This window comes from Ursus americanus, chromosome 8, assembly GCF_024610735.1.
Source record: "Ursus americanus isolate L20-20 chromosome 8, mUrsAme1.1.p, whole genome shotgun sequence".
NCBI lineage: Eukaryota > Metazoa > Chordata > Mammalia > Carnivora > Ursidae > Ursus > Ursus americanus.
This window is the reverse complement of record NC_142134.1, coordinates 72,391,868-72,413,420: the sequence shown is the minus strand read 5'-3', so window position 1 is coordinate 72,413,420 and position 21,553 is coordinate 72,391,868. Positions and strand designations below refer to the sequence as shown.

The window sequence follows — 21,553 nt, the reverse complement described above, 5'->3', positions numbered from 1 at the left end:
AAGGGCAGCTACTCGTACTGGATCCAGCACTACCAAGTACAAGATGTGAAACTGTTCTGGTTTGTTCTCTTTTGTTTTAAAATCAAAGAATCATGATTTTAAACCATGTAGTATAAATTCTACTTCCCAGTGGAATAATGTTTTTAATCTATTTTAATGTCCCTACATTTCTAAGGTTCATCTGATCTCTGCAATTCTAAATACTGTTAGGCAAATCTGCCCCAGATGGTTGAGTTAAACAATATTCCAAAAAGAAGTAATAGTAATTTCATAAGTCAACTCAAGCTGGACAAATATACAAACAAAACAGAAACAGAAACAAACTCTTAAATTAATACAGAGAACAAACTGGCAGTTGCCAGAAGGGAGGAGGACGGGGAGATAAAAGAACTAGGTGGAGGGCATTACGAGGTACAATCTTCCACTTAAAAAATAAATAAGTCATGGAGATGACAAATACAGCATAGTCAATAATATTGTAATAAGGCTGTGCAGCAACAGATAATGTCTACCCCTATCGTGGTGAGCATTGCGTAATGCACAGAATTGTCGCATCACTATGTTGGACACCCACCAGAAGAAATACAGCATAGTATGTTAATCAAAATTCAGTAATTATTTTGTTAAAGATTTATTTATTTATTTGAGAGAGAGCGAGCATGTACGAGCGGTGGGGGCGGGGGGCAGAGGGAGAAGGAACATCACAAGCAGACTCTGTGCTCAGCATGGAGCCCGACATGGGGCTTGATCTCAGGACCCTGAGATCATGACCTGAGCCAAAATCAAGAGTTGGACGCTTAACTGACTGAGCCACTCAGGCACCCTAATAATTATTTTTTTTAACAATAATCTCAAGTTGGTAGCAGTGGATCTGTTTGCTGTTCTGAATTCACTGCAGCCTTGCTTTACCCAACAGAAACATTTTTGAAGAGCTGAATGTAACTCAATGACATTTCCTGCCATGTTTCTCCCTTAGCATTCCACCTTCAAACACACACGAGCTCTCATCTTGCTCAGAGCAGCGCTTCTCAAGTAGAGGTAATTTGGCACCCCAGGGGACATGTGGCGGTGTCTGGAGACATTTGAATCACAAGTGGGGAGCTGGTGGGCACCTCTGAAGGGTTGAGACCAGGGATGGTGCTAAGCAGCCTACAGTGTACAGGACAGCTCACCACAGTGAAGAATCACCCGACCCGAAATGTCAATAATGCTGAGGTCGACAGCCCCTGATTTAGAAAAAAAAACAAAAGTTAAACTTAATTATACAGAAAGCTGTTTACAAACACCAAGCCCAAGGTGCCCATTTTCCGATTTTTTGAAAATAGCTTTGCAGCCTAACATTAAACAGAACTGTTGCCACCTTGAAAAAGCAGAGTGAAAAGTGTGGGAAATTTCTGGATGCTTCTCTGGCTTTGTCCATTTTTCCTTATTAAAAAAAGTTGATGGGCGCCTGGGTGGCCCAGTCGGTGACGCCTCTGCCTTCGGCTCAGGTCAGGAACTCAGGGTCCTGGGATCCAGCCCCACATCAGGCTCCTTACTCAGCGGGGAACGTGCTTGTCCCTCTCCCTCTGCCCCTCCCCCTACATGCACGCACTCTCTCTGTCTCAAATAAATAAATAAATAATCTTTTTAAAAAACTAAAATAAAATAATTGTAAAAGTTGGTAATTATCTTCCAAGACAGTAGTCTCAATTAGCAAACCTTCCACTTCCCTAGAGTTCATAACTGCCTCTCTCCTAAAGACTCAGCACCAAAAGTCGCCATTTAGTTCCTGTCCTGACATTAAATAGGAATGTGTTTCCAGAGACTGGGAACAAGGATATTTCCCACTGACGTCCACTAGAAATGCCCTTTCTACAATAACTGCGTGTTTTATGGGTCATTACTAAGCACGATGACCAGCACAGGGCACATCCACAAGGAATAAAAACCAAAACAGAAAAGCTTAGAAGCAACTCTTGTGGTCCTTCCACAATAAAGTATTTGATGAATTATTAAAGTCTAACAGAGATGTTTTTGTAAAGCCAATGGTCCATGTAATATAGAAACTTTATCTTACATAGCTGAATAAGCAAACACTGGGTTCTTACGTTACAGAAAGAGATGCAAGGTATATGAGAAATATTTGGATTTGTTCTTATTTTTAAATATGCTTCACACTTACGCTGCATTGAGTATTGAAGCATTGTGGAATTCTGAAGTAGTAGAAGGTAAGAGAGTCAAGGTCAGAGACACAAGGTTTAATGAAATATTAAATACTGCACTCATGTCACTTTCTGAAACGTTTTGCCAGCATAAATGGTATTTTCTGATTATTGGTATGCTTTCTATCCCCTTAACTTGAAGTAATATCAGGACTTCGTTAGTTCCTGATTTTTGAAAAGCATTTAAACCTTAATGTAGTTCATTTTTCACCTCCTTGCCTTTGGGGACCCACAAATATAGATGATTTCATTACAAATATGGAATATGCCATAAAATTCCTATAAAACCTCAACAACTTAATGTTTCCTTGAAAAAAAATTAGTGTCTTGAAAAGACAGAGCTTACAAGTTTGTTTAATTTAAATAAAAGAAATACTTATTTCATGAAGTTTATTAAAATCAGTTGACCAGCAAGATTTAACAAGATATTTGGGAAGTATAATTATGTTTATGAAAAAGCTTAGTAAACCACAAAGTACTATAAAAATGTGGGTGCTTATTGTCATGCATGCCCAGAGGAAGAAGAAGAAACATTTATTGAGCTCATAAGGAAGGAAAGAGACTTTTCATCCATGTCCCAGTGCTTCACCACTGTCTTCCTGCAGAGCTTTAAATAACATCTTCATTTTACAGTGAAAGCAAAGAAAAAACAAACAAACAAACAAAAACAGGAAATGTCGTGCCCAAGGTCAAGTAGCTACTTAGTGTCAATGTCAGGATTCAGGTCTGTTGGAACACAAGGCTGCCCTGTCCTGTCCACCACACTGCCCTCTGCAGGCTGTAAGAGGAATGACAGGGAGTAAAATAAGACGGTGAGAAAATGAGAGCTGTACTACCAGGTATACCAGCTGTTCAGACAAGAAAACAATTGCATTCCATGGATTTATCATTTAATGCTTTTCCTCTAGGGGCATCTGGCTGGCTCAGTCAGTGGAGCATGTGACTTTTTTTTTTAAGATTTTATTTATTTGTCAGAAAAAGAGAGAGAGCACAGGCAGGGGGAGCTGCAAGCAGAGGCAGAGGGAGAAGCAGGCTCCCTGCTGAGCAAGGAGCCCAATGCAGGACTCTATCCCAGAGTCCTGGGATCATGATCTGAGCCGAAGGCAGACACTCAGCTGACTGAGCCACCCAGGCGTCCCAAGCATGTGACTTGATCTCAGGGTCAAGAGTTTGAACCCTACATTGGGGCTTAATAAAATAAAATAAAATGATAATAATAATAATAGCAGCAATAATAATGCCTTACTTCTATTAACAGCATACTCAATTCTAAATACATTAATTCCCAGATGGCAGGTACTGGGCCTTCAAAGTGACCTCAAGCAAGACCCCTGTCCTTAGGAATCTCCATGCCCAGTGAGACAGACAATGCATAAACAAGAAATTGCGGTAGAGTGAATAAATGTTGCTTTAGGGAAAACACAGGGTACGGTGGTGGCACATACGTGGGTATTGGTGGCAGGTGGCAACTTCCCACCTGCCCCTCTTCGTGCCCAGTGAGTTAAAGCACCTGTACTGGAGTGACTGGGACACACCTGCCTTGCTGGGGCAGCAACCCTCCTGAGAGTTCTGAGCAACCAAGAAGTCTGAGACAGGCATAGCTCAGTAGGCTTTTGATCACGATTGCATATGCTGAGGTGATCCTTTAAGTTTTGATTATAGACATTGGTGGGGTTTTTTGTTTTGTTTTTTTGTAGTTTGTTTTTAAAGTAGCCTCCGTGCCCTGCATGGATCCCAACACTGGGCTTGAACTCACAACCCTGAGATCAAGAGTAGGATGCTTAACCCACTGACCCACCCAGGAGCCCCTAGACACTGTTTTTATAGTCTTTCCATTTTTTGTTGTTTTTTCATTCAGATTTTAAATACTCTTTCAATCATTATTTCTCACTAATTGTCTAAACTAATTATATTTTCTGGATGATGGTTATGGCTTTAAAAGAATTCTTAATTGTTTGATCACCTTTCAGATTGCCCCTGGCCCATAAGGAAGACATAGAAAAAACATATATGAGTTTCAAAGTGAAACAGTTGTGGATTCAAATCCCAGCTTTTTGAATTACCAAATAAGTGGCTGGAAGAGTTTCTCTTCTTAGAGCCTCAAATCCATCATCCAGAATTGTTGGGTCTATTATCTGGCTTAGTCTTCACCACAAACCATCCTTCATAGGAATGTATGAAAGATTGAACAAAATACCAGACCAAAAGCCCGTACTGGGCTTCCTACAAATGGATGTCTCAATTAAAATATTGGCAAAAAATAAAAAGTTTTAAAAAGTAAAGAAAACATACCATTTTCTCAGGCTGAAACTTCACGCTAGTGAGTCCATAATTTAACAGGTCAACCAAGGTTTTCTGTGCGAGAAAAAATAATCTGCTCCATGTTCTTTAAGCTCTGTAAGATTACAAATCCACAGTCTCCTATGGGAGTTTGGGGCAAGCAATAAGTGGCATTCCTTTTTGCATTAGAGTTCTAAATACAGAGAAATTTAAAATTTAAAAATTATGAAAAGGGAGGGGTGTGGCCTATAAATTTATAGAGGCTTGAGGGACTTATCAGTCAGTCATACTGTACAGAATATATTTTGATCCTGGGGCGCCTGGGTAGCACAATCGTTAAGCGTCTGCCTTTGGCTCAGGGAGTGATCCCGGCATTCCGGGATTGAGCCCCACATCGGGCTCCTCTGCTGGGTGCCTGCTTCTTCCTCTCCCACTCCCCCTGCTGTGTTCCCTCTCTCGCTGGCTGTCTCTCTGTCACATAAATAAATAAAATCTTTTTTTAAAAAAGTATATATTTTGATCCTGATTCAAACAGTTTTATAGTAATTTTTTGAGACTCTGAAGGAAATTTGAAACTTACTGGTATTTGACATTATGAAGGAATTACTGCGATAATAGTATTATAACTATGCTTTTTTATATCCTCATCTTGTAGAGATACATATTGAAATATTTACAGATGAAATGATGTCTGGGTTCCAAAGATTGGTGGAGAGGGGAAAGCATGACAGTAGAGATGAAACCAGATTGGCCATAAGCTGATGGTGTTTGAAGCCAAGTGATGGGTTCATGCTATATTATTCTTCTAGGATTAAATGTTTGACATTTTCCATAAAAGACGTTTTTTAGTAGAGACCAAAATATCACCTTTTTACTGGTAAAGACGAATTCAGAGAATGCGGCATACTCATGGGCTTCCTGCTGGGCCCCGAATTAAGTGGACTTGGCCACTCAGCACAGGTGGGCCCTGACTATCACAGGTCACTCGGTGCACAGAGCCTGTTAGAATAGCTCACGGTGCTGTTAAGTCTAGGGTCCTGAGTTCAGTTGTTGTGTCTTTGTCTTTGCCCCAGTAGCCCCTCTAAGCTCAGCCAGCCATCTGGCAAATGAGAGCTGGTGGATACCAGGAAGATGAGGCCAGGACGGCAGCCTAGCACAAATTCATCCTCATCCTCATTCCTTGAAAAAGAATTCATACCATGTGCCCTGTAAGGGAGTGGGGGGAGAGGACCTGTAGTGTCGTCTTTGTGCATCCCAGTGGTAAGTGGAAAGTATTAATCAAGAGGGGGACTCCATTGCACAAGAAAAAAAAAAGGAAGATTTAATTAGTAAAAATACAAGGAGCAAAGTCAGCATTTTAGAGAAATGTGCACCAGCCAGAGACCTCTCGTAGGGAAAGAATAAAACACAGGAAAGAAGCCAGCAGAACTGTGGAATATGTTGTCATCTTCTTACCACAAGAGAGAAATGATCCAAGGATACAAGAGAAATTTGATCCAATGAGTCCAAAGAGTCCTGCTGAAGCTGCATTGTATATTCATAATCTGTGGTTGCCTGGGCACTGGATCCTTCCTCTCACGGTGATGGCGTTATAATGAGACACATCACAGTAATTAGAGCTGCAGTTGGTCTAGTTGGCTCCCTCTTGGGAGAAGGTCTGAGAAGGAGCTGGTAGGGTTTCAGCAGCCAACAAATTAAATGAGCCCCTGAAGGAAAGAATTTGAAAGATTTACTAAATAGTAGATTTGAACCTGTTACTCTAGAGTACTTCTGGATATGACACTTCTGCTATTGACTTTGAGTTTCATGTAAATAATAATTCATCTAGTGGCATGCCCATTTCATCTGACCCATTCCACCTGATGGCATTTCTTTCCAAAATAACATAAACCAGGAAAAAGAGGAAGCCCATTCTCCAGATAACCTATGTGTTGGTTCGAAATGGAAACCATTGTGGTAGCCTGCTACTGTGATTAACCTCTCTATGCCAAGATAGTAGACCAGACAAGAGGACAGGATGTCAACAACTTGGCCACAAATAGGGTGTAATTTAGTTTCCATGGGAACCATAATAACACAACTCAACTTTTCCACTCTGAAATGGATGCTCTGGACTAGAACAGTGATCAACGTAGATGAATGGATTAAATACCTGGGAGTGAGCACGCTCCTGCTATTTTTATTTGACTGTTTTTTTCCTCAATTTCAGGTATATGAAACAGTTGGACACAGTGGTACCACTTTGCTAGCAGAAGTGTTTCTGCCTGTTCCTGAAACGACCATTGTCACTGGAAGGGCTCCCATTGAAGAAGTGGAGTTTAGCAGTAACCAGCATGTGACACTGGACCACGAGGGAGTTGGAAGTGGTATGGAAAGCTAATTATTCTTAGTGGCTCACGATTTTACTGTCAGTTTTGAAGATAGCTTTTTTTTTTCCTTCTCAGACAACCAGATAATTATTAAATTGCTTTCAGAAATTCAAATTAAAATGATGACATACAATTTTTTGGAAAGTTATTTTTTATATACTGTTGGTGGCCAATAAATTCATTTAACTAGGCAAGTATACAGTAGTTTGACAATGGGAATAAAGACCTTTAAAATGCATTTAACACCTTAATTTTTCTTCTAGGAATCTTTTCTAAGAAAATAATTTGAAATGAGGACAAGGCTTTGTGCATAAAAAATTCTTATTCCTAAGGCTGAAAATTTGGAAAAAAATTAATTATAATAGGGATATTATTAATCAATATCTTCTCACTTATCCCCTATAATTGTGATTAGATATATGATGTACCTTTTCTGTTTACCATGTTTCCTAACCTCTATAATATATCTTGCTATCTTTTTTATTTCACTACTATATTCCATAAAACTTCTTTAAATATGTCTTCCAAGTCATCAGTTCACTCTTTGGCTGTGTCTAATCATTGAAACACATCACTAAGTTGTTCATTTTAATTATTGCATTTTTCACCTCTAGAAATTCTATTTAGTTCTTTTCCAGTCTGTCTGGTCAGTTCTGATAACATTTGTCCTTTCCTCTGACTCTCAATCATTTCATTTCTTTTATCCAGTCATTACTTCCTTTAATTTTAAAAACATATTACACATACTTCTTAACATTCTGTATCTGATCATTTCAATACCTATCTGCTTATTAGTCTGATTCTGTTGCCTCTTATTCATGGAAGCTTGTTTCCCTGTGTGCCTAGTGATTTTTTTATTATGAGATCATATCTGGAAATGTATCTGCAAGAATTCTTTGAGGCTCAAATCCAATCACCAGTCTAAAAGTCTGGAGACCTAGGCTCTGGTTCCAGCTCTCACACTAATAAGCTGTGAGACCCTAATTAATTATGTCTCTTTGAATATCATCTTCTTTATTTATAAAATGAATCTAAGGATACCTCCTTTAATGTCTTTTAGGGTTATTTTGAAGATTAAAAATTTTTTTGAAGGAAAGATCTTTGAAAAATACAAAGATGCTATGACAGCATAATAGTGGTTCTGTTTTGTGCTACTAATATTAACTGAACTCCAGGGCATGCAGTCGCTTTATTTAGTGCTTGAAAATCTTTTCTTCCTTCAGTTGATTAAACAACCTGCCCTGAGGCTTTTTATCCTTAATTTCCAATTGGTAGAGGCCAGATAAGTAAGTGAGGCTCACTGTTGCCCAGTCGCTTAAAAGATTTGTGGAATGGCCATGTCTTCCAGTACTAAGTGCTCTGCAGGGATGACCACACTTGACACATGGCTCCTCGCTCGGGCGCACCCCCACCCTCCAACACTTGAACTTGTTCCTTCTGCCAAAAATGCTCTTTCCCAACGTATCTGCATGTCTCTTCCTCCTTTTCTTCAGGCCTTTATCCAAAAGTCCCCTCTCATGGAGCCTCCTCTGCCACTCCATCTAAAAGTTCAGCCCTTCCCCATCCCCCCCAAAAGACATATGGGAGTGAGCACGCTCCTGCTATTTTTATTTGACTGTTTTTCTTTATGTGTTCCCTAATTTATGGTTTCTCCTCCACATTTATCCCTCTCTAACGTACCACACATTCCTCTTAACTTCTCTTCTTGATTGCCTGCCTCCCCTGCTAGAATATAAACTCCTCGCGAACAGGGATTCTCATCAGGTTTGCTTCTTTCCTGCGATCTGCGGTACCTAGACTAGTGCCTGGCCTGAAGGAGGAGCTCAGATGCGTATCTGTGACTGAGCGAATGAACGGGCGCGTTCATAGTCATCTGTTTTACGACGTACTATCTTTATCCCTATTTTACACATGAAGAAACGAAGGCTCAGAGCAACTGATGGTCGCACAGCTGTTAAGTGGCAGAACCAGAATCGGCCCACAGATGGTCCCACTCCGAAGGGCCTCATTCATTATATCAGGTCTCCACTCTGCTGTCAGAGCTAGAACCAAGCGGCCAGCTCTGAGCGTCATTGCCTGAAGAAGTTCAGCAATGCTGACTGGAGTGATGTGTTCCATCCTGCCGGCCCTGTCCCGTCCCTTCCTGCCAGGGCTGGGCTCACTCCCTTTCTCTCAACATCTGTGTAATCTGGTGTTTCCCTAGGAGTGCCCTTCTCATTTGAAGCAGACGGTAGTAATCAACTGATTCTAATGACCTCGGGGAAGGTGTCCAACAGCGTGTCATGGGCCATTGGCGAAAATGGGATACCTTTAATTCCCCCGCTGTCAGAGCAGAATATCGGATTTAGAAGGTAATGTGTGTCCATAATAAATTGGTGAGTAATGTCAGCGTTTGCATTCATGACAGGGGAGGGGGAAGCTCGCAATGTCACGTTCTTTCCTTTTATTCTCACGTGCCAGTATGTTCAGGGTTTTTTATTGTTCTTGAGATAAGAATTAAAATATTCATAGCCTAATAAATATTAGATGTTGAGCAGTGTCAGAAACAGCAAAAAGCACTTTGCCTTATTTAATGTCTCCAGTAACTCTGTGAAGGATTCCTGTCCCCATTTGATGGACGGGGGAAGTACACAGCATATGGTTGTGTATATGTGGTCCTCAATGTGAATGAGGATGGTTGTAGAACCTTCTGGTGATTATAAAAGTCCCTACAGTCACATCTCTTCCTTGATTGCCAGCTCCTTAGGTTCCTACCCAGAACAGAAGAAAAGGCACTCTGGGCCTCCCCCATTTCCCCCCTAGGCTGGTCCCACCTCCTTGTGGCTGGTGCCTGTCCAGGCAGCCTGGACGACGGGAGCCAGGTGGCCTGTGCTCGATTCTTGCTTCCGTCCTGCCCCAACAGATGTGTCTCGAGTTGACCTTCTACCATTCCAGGCCCCAGGTGTCTCCACTATAAAATAAAAGGACTTACCTGATCATCAAGAAGATGTCATTTACAACTTGATAAATGTATCTATTGTGAAATTATCACCCAAGTAAGTCTACCTTATAGCCGTCACCACACAGAGTTACACATTTTGTTTTCCCGGCCATGAGAACGTTTCAGATCTGCTCTCTCAGGAACTTTTTAATGTAAAATAAAGTATTGGTAACTACGGTCGCCATGCTGTACATTAGATCTCCCGAACTCCTTTATCGTATAACTGGAACTTTGGACCTCTTGACCCCCTTCACCCATTCCCCTCCCCCACCCCACCTCTGGCAACCACCGATCTGTTCTCTGTTTCCACGAGTTTGGGGTTTTTAGATTCCATATATAAGTGAGGTCCTACAATATCTAGCCTTGCTCAGTCTGACTTATTTCACTTAGCATAATGCCCTCGAGCTCTGTCCACATTGTTGCAAATGGCAGGATTCCTTCTTTTTTACGGCTGGGTAATACTCTATTGCATATACATACCACATTTTCTTTCTGCTTCCACTGATGGACAGTTAAGTTGCTTCCACGTCTGGGCTATTATAAATAATGCTGTAATAAACCTGGGGGTGCAGATACCTCTTTAAGATAGCGACTTTGAGTCCTTCAGATATATGCCCAGAAGCAGAATTACTGAATCATATGGCAGTTCTACTTTGAATTTCTTGAGAAACCTCCTGTGTTTTCCAGTGTTTGTACCAATTTACATTCCCGCCAATAGTGCACAAGGGCTCCCTTTTCTCCACATCCTCACCAACACTTGTTATCTCGTGTCTTTTTGGTGATGGCCATTCTAACAGGTGTGAGGTGATATCTCACGGTGGTTTTGATTTGCGTTTTCCTGGTGGCGAGTGATGTCAAGCACCTTTGCAAGTCCCCACTGGCCATCTGTATGTCTTCTTTGGAGAAATGTCTCTTGTGGTCCTCTGCCCATTTTTTAATTCGATTCTTTGTTTTGTTCCTATTGAGCTACGAGTCCCCTGTGTATTTTAAACCTTAACTCCTTATCAGACGTGTGGTTTGCAAGTATTTTCTCCCCCCACTCACTCTTCTCTATTACTCCTATAATTATACTTCATATAAGTCATCAAGTAAAGTGGTACGACTCCATCATTATGATCAGCTTTTCCCCCAGAGACAATATGAGTCTCCTTCAGCAATGCTGTCCCTGGGATTGTGTGGGCCGGAGGCAAACTGCCCTGTGGACATGTCCGTCTCATGGCACTCACTGTTTTTCCAGTGCTTTGAAGAGGGCGGATGCCATCTCATCTATTGGCACATCCGGACTGACGGACTTGAAAAAGTTGGCCAAGTGGGCAGCGGAGTCCAAGCTCGACCCGAACGACCCCAACAACGCCCCTTTGATGCAGCTAATCTCGGTAATGTGGCAGGAGAGCGGTGGGCACACTCCCATTTCTCGACTTGGTGTGATCATAATAGAAATGGTTCAGCCCTTCACACACATTTTCTTCCACACGGTGTTCTCCAGTGCGATAGCGTTTAAGCCCATGAGGGCTGGTTGAAAGACGGGTTTACGGTCCAGCTGTGGCCCTGTCTAGCTCGTGCTTCTCACGGTGTGGCCACAAGGACGCGCACTGCTACATCTACACACTTAGCTGGGCACACAATCGGTGCAATAAATGGTAGTTGTTCGTGTGGTGGTGGTGTTACTCTTACCTCTAACTTCTGCAAGACCCTAAAAAGAGGGCCCACTTGGCCCCTCCTATGGAGAGGAAGCTGAGTGCAGCCGCTCAGAGTCACTTGCTCAAGCTCCCGTGACCGGTAAGGACTCGGGTCCAAGTCGATCTGATTTCAGAGCGTGTGCTCGGCCCATCACACCCGGAAGGGCTGGTGGGGGTGTTTTCACAGGTGGTGGTTTTGTTTGGTTTCCTGTTTGATGATTAATTAGATTATCATTTAGGGTTCATTTCAGTACGTCGGAGATAAATTGCTTGTGTCTCTCATAACATTCAAAATTCTTTCTTCAGTGAATTTGTAAATAAAATGCCACATTAGTCAGTAAATGATTTTTCTTGGTGGCAAATACAATTGTTTCTATGCCCAAGTTCATAATTCCCACAAAATCATAATAGACAGGTCGATGATCTGGAAGGTGACCACGGCAACCCGTCCTGTGATCACGCTCAGTCATGTGAGTTCATCAGCGGGGGTCCATTTCTGCCCTCAACTTTCTAGGATAAGGCTCAGAGCAAGCTCTGGTTTATTTTGGTGTTTATCTCGATAAGCTCTCCTTCCAACACGATACTTCCTAGTGTGACTATTAGAAAGAACAGGCCGTATTACGTAGAGTATAGTCTATTCCATGTAGAGTTTTCAAGTCATGTTTCGATTACTATCTTTTTTTAAGATTTTATTTATTTATTTTTGCAAGGGAGAGAGAGAGTGAGCACAAGTTGGGGGAGGAGAGACAGAGGGAGAGGCAGACTCCCCGCTGAGCAGGGAGCCCAATGCAGAACTCGATCCCAGGACCCCAGGATCATGACCTGAGACGAAGGCAGACGCTTAACTGACTGAGCTGCCCAGGTGCCCTCAACTACTATCTTTAAGTCAGCGGTAATATAGTACAAGTATCTCCTCCATGTTTTTCTGTTTAACTATTTGTCTTCCCAAAGAAGGACGGGACCCAGGGATGGCCTTCCTGACTAGTCTCTTTTTAATGGATTTTCACAGCAGGATCCCCTTTCCCAGTGCAAAGCCCCAGCAAATCTCTGCTCCCTGGCTTTCCTTCTGCGAGGAGGGGGGTGCCACTGGCAAAGCCCCCAGCAGAGGGGCAAGCATACACCTGGGCAGTGTAGCCCAGCCTTCTCCGCCTCTCAGTGGTACCCTGAAACCATCCTTTTGGTGCCAGTGTAGGGAGGTTGATGCCCAGAACCGTCTCTGGCTCTCTCTACTCACTGACCAGTGCCATGAGGTGCTGTTCAAAGACAGAAGAGCATGGCCCTGGAGCAAGGGAGGCTGACCAGCTGATTCTAGGACCTGATCGACATGTGTGCATAAATATATTTTTTTAAATATTTTAAAATATTTTGTTAAATATGTTTTTAAGTCATATTAAGTTATCTTTAAGTATTTTAATATACAATATGTCTTAAATATATTTTAAATACACATATTAGATTTTATATACACTGTGTATATAAGCAATCCTATTTCCAATAGGCACCTAGTAATACACTGACACAAATCTCTCACTTTCCAGGCTGTAGATTTGCGTAACATCTATGAGGGAAGCATGCATACCCGAAAAACGAACTTTAGAAATTTTTTGGAAAAATGATTTGTGGTACTTTTTATAGCTTGTACAGAAATAGAACAGCATCTGCCTTATTACTGTGATATTTTAATGTATTTTGTCCTTAAATGAAATGCAGGATGTTTCAAGTCTCCATCCCCCACTGTTCAGGTTCCATTCCCAAAAGCTCCGCGCTGGTTTCTCCAGGTGCCGTCTGCCTGCCGCTCTGAAGCCGCGTCTCCTCTGGCTTTTGCAGGTGGCGACCAGCGGCGAATCCTATGTCCCTGAGTTCTTCCGCCTGGAACAGCTGCAGCAAGAATTTAACTTTGTTTCAGATGAGGAATTAAATAGATCCAAACGGTTCAGGCTTCTTTGTCTTAGAAGCCAAGAGGTGCCAGAATTCCGCAATTATAAGCAAATTCCAGCATATGACCGAGAAATTATGGAGAAAGTATTCCAGGTAAGAAATTGCCACGGAGGCGTTAACAGCACAATAAAATATCTCTGCACCGTGCTCGTCCGCGTGTACTTTCCCGCTATCATGGTCTCAGGAGCAATCCTGGCTTCTCAGTTGTAGCACTTAATGTAACCTTTCCATTATTTTCCTTAAACTTAATGTTTAAATAGTCGCTTTGCCCAGTATAATGACATATAAACTAAGAAAAATTAGAGTTGAAAAGTATCTTAGGGGTTTACTACGGGAAATTATCCTGCCACACTGTTCCTGTCGGGAATTCAATGCCATTTTAACCCATTAAGTATTTACCAAGCACAACACTTGGTGAGCTCTGGGGGGGAGCTGCGGGGGTCTTCGCCCCCGTGGGTGGGCAGGACGCACAGGCTTGGCGGAGGTGGGGCCCGCAGGTGGGGAGCCTTTGAGGACCAACAGGCAATAGGCATGTGTTGGGGGGAGCAGGCAGGAGGCCAGTGAAAGCCAGACAGGCAAGTTAGTGTTTGAGGAGGCAAATGAAGAGCCATTAGAAATGGGTACCAGTATGATTTTTTATGCAGAATGTGTGAAAACTATTGGAGAATATTTTTGGTTACTTGGTTCTTCTTTGTATTCGTTCAGATTTGTGAGGGTGAGTGATAAAAAGCCAATTTAAGCGACCTTGGGCCCTAAGGGGAGTTTATTGGATGACGAGCTGCAAAAATAGGGTTAAATATCTGAAGAGGCATGAATGGCAGGAGTTCGTCTGTGCCTCAGGGACACCTGGATCCAGAACCCAAACCCTGGCAGGACTTTCTCCATCTCATCCCAAGCTTAAAATTCTTGGGAACCGCTAGGGGCGCCTGGGTGGATCAGTCGGTTAAGGGTTGGCTCTTGATTCCAACTTCGGTCGTACTCTCAGGGTCCTGGGATCCAGCCGGAGTTGGGCTCTGCTGAGCAGGGAGTCGGCTTGAGAATTTTCTCCCTCTCCTTCTCCCCCACACTCTCGGGCACACACTCTCTCTAAAATAAATAAATAAATCTTTAAAAAAAAAATTCTTGGGATTTTTGGGAACAGCTGGCTTGAGTTTCCACCCTGGGTATTCAGCTGTGACCAGCGAAGGACTGAAGCAGAAGGTGTCAGCTTCCTGGGCCCAGGAGGGATTTACTGATGGAAAGAGAGCAAAGTCGGCAGCCTAGGAAGACAAGCTAATTCCCCCCCTACTCTCCTCCCAGTAGGTGACCCAAGTCAGCGGCAGCCAGATGCTGTTTACTATTTTTTGCCAATGCTCTACTTAAAATAGCAAAGACAAAAATGTGAGCAGAGGCTTTGGCTGAGTTGCTTGGGTGAGCTTAGCATCTTGACCTATAGCAAGTCACTCTGTTACCTCTGGGGCTCCTTTCTTCCTCCACGAACAGCTGATGTTGTAATCGTCCTACAGAATTATCTTCTACTAATAAGGCAGTTCAACCAACGGTTCCAAAACCTGCATACTGAATCGAAGGTCAATTTTGAACCAAAAATGAAGAGGAAGGTGGAAGAAATGTTTAGAACCAGAATTTCTTACGTAGGGGCGCCTGGGTGGCACAGCGGTTAAGCGTCTGCCTTCGGCTCAGGGCGTGATCCCGGCGTTATGGGATCGAGCCCCACATCAGGCTCCTCTGCTCTGAGCCTGCTTCTTCCTCTCCCACTCCCCCTGCTTGTGTTCCCTCTCTCGCTGGCTGTCTCTATCTCTGTTGAATGAATAAATAAAATCTTTTTAAAAAAAAAAAAAGAATTTCTTACGTAAACCACATGTGATAAATTCTCTAATCTCAAGATAAATTCCCTAATCTCTCATGGGAGAGTACTAGTAATTTACAATCATAAAATTATTCCTTTTTAATTTTAGGACTATGAGAAACGTTTACGAGACAGAAATGTAATTGAAACCAAGGACCACACTGATACCCATAGGGCCATAGTAGCCAAGTACCTCCAACAGGTAAGAAAAATCATTTTACAGAGTCCTCATAGGGGAAAAATAGCCAGCACACTCTCACTGGGGGGAGGGTGGTGTCTATTCTTCAAAGTTCTCTATGGAATACTTAAACGTCACTTAACCTCTCCAGACTTATTTGCTCATAATTACAGATATGAAATTAACAGCCATCTTCATCTTTTGAACATAGGAAACACGAGGATGTGTCTCAGTTTATTATCAGTGGTTATCCCTCCTTAATACCCATCACCCGGTTACCCTATCCCCCTACCCCCTCCTTTCTGTAACCCTCAGTTTGTTTCCCAGACTCCAGAGTCTCTCATGGTTTGTCTCCCTCTCCGATTTCTTCCCATTCAGTTGTCCCTCCCTTCCCCTGTGGTCCTCCATGCTATTCCTTATGTTCCACATATGAGTGAAACCATATGATAATTGTCTTTCTCTGCTTGACTTAATACACTTGGCGTAATCCCCTCCAGTTCCATCCATGTCGACGCAAATGGTGGGTATTCATCCTTTCTGAAGGCTGAGTAATATTCCATTTTATATATGAACCGCATCTTCTTTATCCATTCATCTGTTGAAGGGCATCTCGGCTCCTTCCATAGTTTGGCTATTGTGGACATTGCTGCTATGAACATTGGGGTGTATGTGCCCCTTCTTTTCACTACATCTATATCTTTGGGATAAATACCTAGTAGTGCAATTGCTGGGTCGTAGGGTAGCTCTATTTTTAACGTCTTGAGAAACCTCCATACTGTTTTCCAGAGTGGCTGTACCAGTTTGCATTCCCACCAACAGTGTAAGAGGGTTCCCCTTTCTCCATATCCTCGCTAACATTTTTTGTTTCCTGTCTTGTTAATTTTTGCCATTCTAACTGGTGTAAGGTGGTATCTCATTGTGGTTTTGATTTGTATTTCCCTAATGGCTAGTGATGTTGAACATTTTTTCATGTGTCTGTTGGTTATTTGTATGTCTTCTTTGGAGAAGTGTCTGTTCATGTCTTCTGCCCATTTCTTGGCCGGATTATTTGTTTTTTGGGTGTTGAGTTTGATAAGTTCTTTATAGATCTTAGATACCAGCCTTTTATCTGAAATGTCATTTGCAAATTTCTTCTCCCATTCCATGGGTTGCCTCTTAGTTTTGTTGACTATTCCCTTTGCTGTGCACCAGGAACATTTTAAATAAAACACCTGTCTGTCCTCAGGTTAGAGAATCCGTGATAAATCGTTTCCTGATTGCAAAACACCATTTTCTTCTTTCGGACTTGATCGTAGAAGAAGAAGTTCCCAATATCAGGTAAAAAGCAAACAAATCTTTTGTTTCTTATAAATATTTTTTATTTATATTTTATTTATAAATTATATTTATATTATAATTTTTTATTGTATTATATTAAATTTTTCATGTACATGGAAGATATTTATCCTTGTGTGGTATGCATTTGGGCCCCCAGTAATGCTAGGAACTGGTAAAACCTGATTAACCCCTTATGGTTACATTAGTTGGGGGCTTTTGTTGAACAAGTCACAGGAGTCACTCTCCATCATGCCCAGGACACACCATCTCATCTCCCCCTGGGCCCAAGTCAGCTCTACCAGCCTTTGCCAGTTCCCTGCTGCAATCAGATTACGTCTGACAGTATTTCCCTCCTGCACACGCTCCTGCTTTCCACCTCCCCCTTCCAGTCTGCCCCTCACTCCCCCACAGGCACGGTGCAGAGGGGGTGGCTCAGAACAAGCCTTGGGTTCCACGGGGTGGGGGTGGGGGGCTGAGAGCTACTGTGCGTTTGGTGAGGGGGCAGGGGCAGCAGGGAAAATGGATATTTACATAGAAGCTGGGATTCGATTGCATTTGCTCAATTGTCTCCCTGTTACTTAGAATAATCCTCAAGTTATCTCAACTCAAGGTGGAGGCATAAAAGATGAAAAACAGCTTTCTATATTGGTGGTCTTGTGCAGTGCATTAACTTCCCGACCTGTCCTGTGATTAAATCTCTTGGTCTCCTAAAAAGTTTATTTCCTATGCATGTACTTTCTCTCCACCACCAAGTTGAGAAGGAGATTTAAAAAAAAAAAAAAATGTCTATCCATGGCAACCCCTTTCTTTGGCTTGGCCTCCATCCATATCCAGGAGGGAGGCTGTACCCACAGATGCCCACGCAAACCCTCCTCTTTATTCCAGGCCCAGAGTCCAGTCACTGAATGTATTTTTTCAGTCATGAAAATTATACTTTAGAAGAGATGGTGATTTTTCATGCTATTTTTCCATTTCTTTTCTTTCTTTTTCTTTTTCTGCTTTACTTTCTGCATTAAGTTCTGAAGGCTCAGGGTATGTTCTTTCTTCTTTTAATTTTGGTTTGTTTGTTCTTAGTGTTAAACTAAGATGTGTCTCTATTGAATGGTCCCAACCCCCAAGATGTTCCCATGCAGACCGCTAGCAGGGCTGCAAAGTCTCATGAGAAGAGCCACCTCTGGGGGACGGGAGGAATTTTGACAAGGAGAAGGGTTGTGCCATGTTAGGACCCCCTGGCAAAAATGTCCCTCAGGGGTCCCCAAGTTTGGGTTAGGTGGGTGTCCTGGCAGAGTGATTAATAAGATGGGTTTAATTTGCGAAAACATGAACCTTGAGGGCATTATGCTAAGTGAGACAAATCAGAGAAAGACAAATACCGTATGATCTCACTTCTATGTGGAATCTAAGAAAGCCAAACTCGTAAAAACAGCGTAGAACAGTGGTTACTAGTGGCCAGGGGGTGGGAAAATCAGGGAGATGTTTAAGGGTACAAACTTCCAGCTAGTGATTAAATAAGTTCTGGAGATCTCAGCCACAGCAGAGCGAATATAGTCAATACTGATCATACTTCAAAGTTACTAAGCGCCTTGATCTTAATTGATCCCCCCACCAAAAAAAAAAAAAAAAAAGATAGTTATGTGAAGTTACAGAGGTGTTGGCTAACACCACGGTGACAGTCATATTTCAATATGTAAATGTATCGAACCAACACATTGTACGCCTTAAACTTACACAATGTTATGTGACAATTACATCTCAACAAAAATAAATTAAAAATACTAAAATGCAGATATTGAGTCACACACAGAGAAGGAGATTTGCAATGTCACTCTCCTCGCAGTCTTTTTTGGGGGGATAGTTCTTTTTCAGAGCTTTCCATTATGTTTCCAGGTAATGGGCCTGCTCTTGTTTTAAGTGAGTCAAAAATAAATGTACGTCAGTATTTTCAAAAGAGGAAGAAGGTGGCTGTTTGGTCAGAGTGACCCGCGTGGCAGCCGCAGGTCCCTCTTACCGAGGAGTCTTCCGCAAATCCTGTCACCTCCCAGAGCCTCCAGTTTCTTCCTGTGAAGAATGGGGTAAATGTCACCCTTGTCAGGATTAGAGAGAGTCTCTGTAAGGCGCCCAGCACCCTGCTGGAGCCACAGAAGGTGCTGGTCGATGGCAGCTGCTCTAGAAGACCCCAGGGGAGCAGGCGGGGGCCGGCAGGGCGTGGCCTCCCAGCTGGCATGTGGCCCTCGGAAGGAGGCGGCCTGGCAGCTGGGAGGCGACAGGCGACCGCGGGCAGCCCGAGGCCGGCTTTGTCCCGATCTGTCTGCCCGCCACGTCGGCCTGCGCGTCCAGGGTCACGTCTGTGCTTCTGTTCCGTGGCCCTGCTCCGTGGCCCTTTCTCCCGCCATGACCCCGCTGCTGCTCCCCCCTCCCGGAAGTGCTGGCGAGCTGTCACCTCAGTGCGAGGGAGAGAGCCGAGAGGGCTCCCCCCGCCCCGCCCCTTCCTCCTGAAGAATCGCGACCGTCGGGCGTCCTGGTCTTTCCCACAGCTGCCACGTTAGGGCATCCGCCCAGTGCTAGAGCAGGCCTACCCCTGCCTTTATCCTCCTCACCACCCCGAGAGGTCGGAGTGACCATCCCCCTTTTACAGATGATGAGACAGAGGCAAAGAGGTGAGGTAATTTGCCCAAGGTCAAAGAGCGGAGCCAGGAGTCCCACGGCCTCGTCTAACTCCAGAGGCCGAGGCACCCCGGGCAGTGGCCGGGAAGGCTGTGACCGTCACCTGCCATGTGAATGGAGCAGGTTAACGCGTGCTCCGGGACCCGGGAGGGGGAGCGCCCCTTCCAGCTGGCGTGGCTGGGCCCCTGGGGAAGGGAGGAGACACCGGCCCTGCAGGGGTACGGCTGCAGCCCAGGGCAGACGAGGAGGAAGCGGGGAGGGTACCCCGTGTGCGGGACTGGCCTGGCCGAGCGATGGCCAAGAGCAGGAGAGCACCTGCACATTCGAGGGACGAGCCGGCAGAGCACATGGCGGGAAGCAAGAGGGGCCCAAGCACACTTTCCTTCCTCTGGTCAGCAGCAGCTAGAACCAGTGTTAAGGACCCACACCAGAGGATCTCCCCCATCTCGGGGGAATTTGTGGACAATTCCCACCCTCCTTAAAAAGACCGCGTTTTCCAGGGGCCTTTGAGGGCCCCTTGGGGGAGAATTTGGGAAATCGTCTCAGAGCTTTCCAGACCATTCCTTTTCTTAGAGTTCTAATCCTGTTCTGTAACCATTAGCATTCTGGGGCTAAGCCTTTTCAAGCTGGCAGAACAAAAGCGACCACTAAGGCCAAGGAGAAAAGGTCGGAAGAAGGTGACAGCCCAGACCCTGTCGGATGGAGACATAAAGGTGCTGGTGAACGTCATCCGGGCTTACGACATTCCTGTGAGGAAGCCAACGGCCAGGTGAGTGCCCTCCCGATGGCCCTGGGACGGAGACTGCAGGGCCCCAGCCAAGCGGCTCACTTCTTTATAGCATGCCCACCCCACTTTGAACGTAGCTGTTGATCATGGGGGCCGGGGGTGGGGGCGGTCCTACTAAAGCCAAAACCCTATTGGTTGCGAGTAATAGAACCAACTAGAACCAACCCAGTCCATTTAGGCTAGAGAGGGATTTATTGGGAATATCTCAGAGATCTCAAGGTTAAGAGGTACAGCTGAAGTGCATGGTGGACGGTGGTCGGTAAAAGACTAAGATGGTTCTTCTGAGGCCCCGTTGTCTCTCTTTGCTTCCATCTGTGGGTCTGCTCCATCTCCGCACAAAGGAAGTGGTCCTTTCAGCCACGGTACCACCCCCCAAGCATCGGCTTCTCAGGAGAGAAGCTGAAGGTCCTAACTTGGGTCAGGTGTCGATCCATGGTCTAATCACCTACGGCCAGAGAGGCAGGGTCCCCAGGCCCAGCCCTAAAGGTGGGGAATGGTTCTCAGAGAAGTGGGTGTGAGCTAGGCAGATACCCGAAAGGTGTATGTCCTAGGTTCTAAACAACACGTGCTATGAGCATAAAAATGTGATTTCCCTTTTATCTGCTCCGAGACGTGAGTGATGCCTACTACGTTTCACTACACTGGGGCAATGGGGACCCCCCCAATCAGGGTAAGGTGAGCCTGAGTCTCCCACCCCTTTTAGAGAACAGAGATGAACAAGAATTAAAGAAAGAAAGAGCAAGAATTAAACTTCTACCAGCCGGTACCCTTGCCAGTGTAATGAGGAAGGCTGACCTTTCCAGCCCGCTCCCCAGCTTCCTCGAACCATACTAAGGCTCTTTCGTACAGATTATCTCACTTACTTCTCACTACTATTAACATCTCCATTTTACAAAAGGGAACACGTGCGGGTGGCTTGTTCAGGGCCATCCAGCGCCGTCTGATTCACCGAAGAGCACTTTTCCGGCCTTTGGCATCTTCTTTCCTCCCTAGGATCTTCCTTTTACATTTATCCCCCATCCATAATTTTACTCCCCCTTTTTTTTACTGCCTAACTCTTCACCCGTTACGGGACATCTGATCATCACCAACTGGTCTCACCACTTGGTCTCTAGTAAATGTCCATTGAAGCTCTCCAATCTGTGCGTAGCATTGCTTCCTCGAGCCATAGCCCAACCCCTTCGCCTTGACTACATCAAAGCTCAACCGTGCAAAGAAAAGCTGTTTTCTAAAGTAATGTATAGGTGTTCCTCTTATTTTGCTCTCTGTAGAATGTTGTTCAAGTGTTAAACCATTCCATTCAAATGACGA

The 21,553-nt window shown here is 44.1% G+C and overlaps 1 protein-coding gene across 3 annotated transcripts in view; it reads left to right on the top strand.

The window, feature by feature from the left end:
* CC2D2A (coiled-coil and C2 domain containing 2A) overlaps positions 1-21,553 on the top strand; it is a 129,391-nt gene that overhangs the window by 73,643 nt on the left and 34,195 nt on the right. For all 3 annotated transcript variants that reach the window (XM_087864267.1, XM_045771419.2, XM_087864266.1), the window contains exons 18-24: positions 6,694-6,850; positions 9,057-9,204; positions 11,071-11,209; positions 13,340-13,543; positions 15,406-15,498; positions 16,700-16,791; positions 20,057-20,224. In XM_087864267.1, coding sequence (XP_087720393.1) covers positions 6,694-6,850; positions 9,057-9,204; positions 11,071-11,209; positions 13,340-13,543; positions 15,406-15,498; positions 16,700-16,791; positions 20,057-20,224 — 1,001 coding nt within the window. The remainder of the gene's footprint in view (positions 1-6,693; positions 6,851-9,056; positions 9,205-11,070; positions 11,210-13,339; positions 13,544-15,405; positions 15,499-16,699; positions 16,792-20,056; positions 20,225-21,553) is intronic.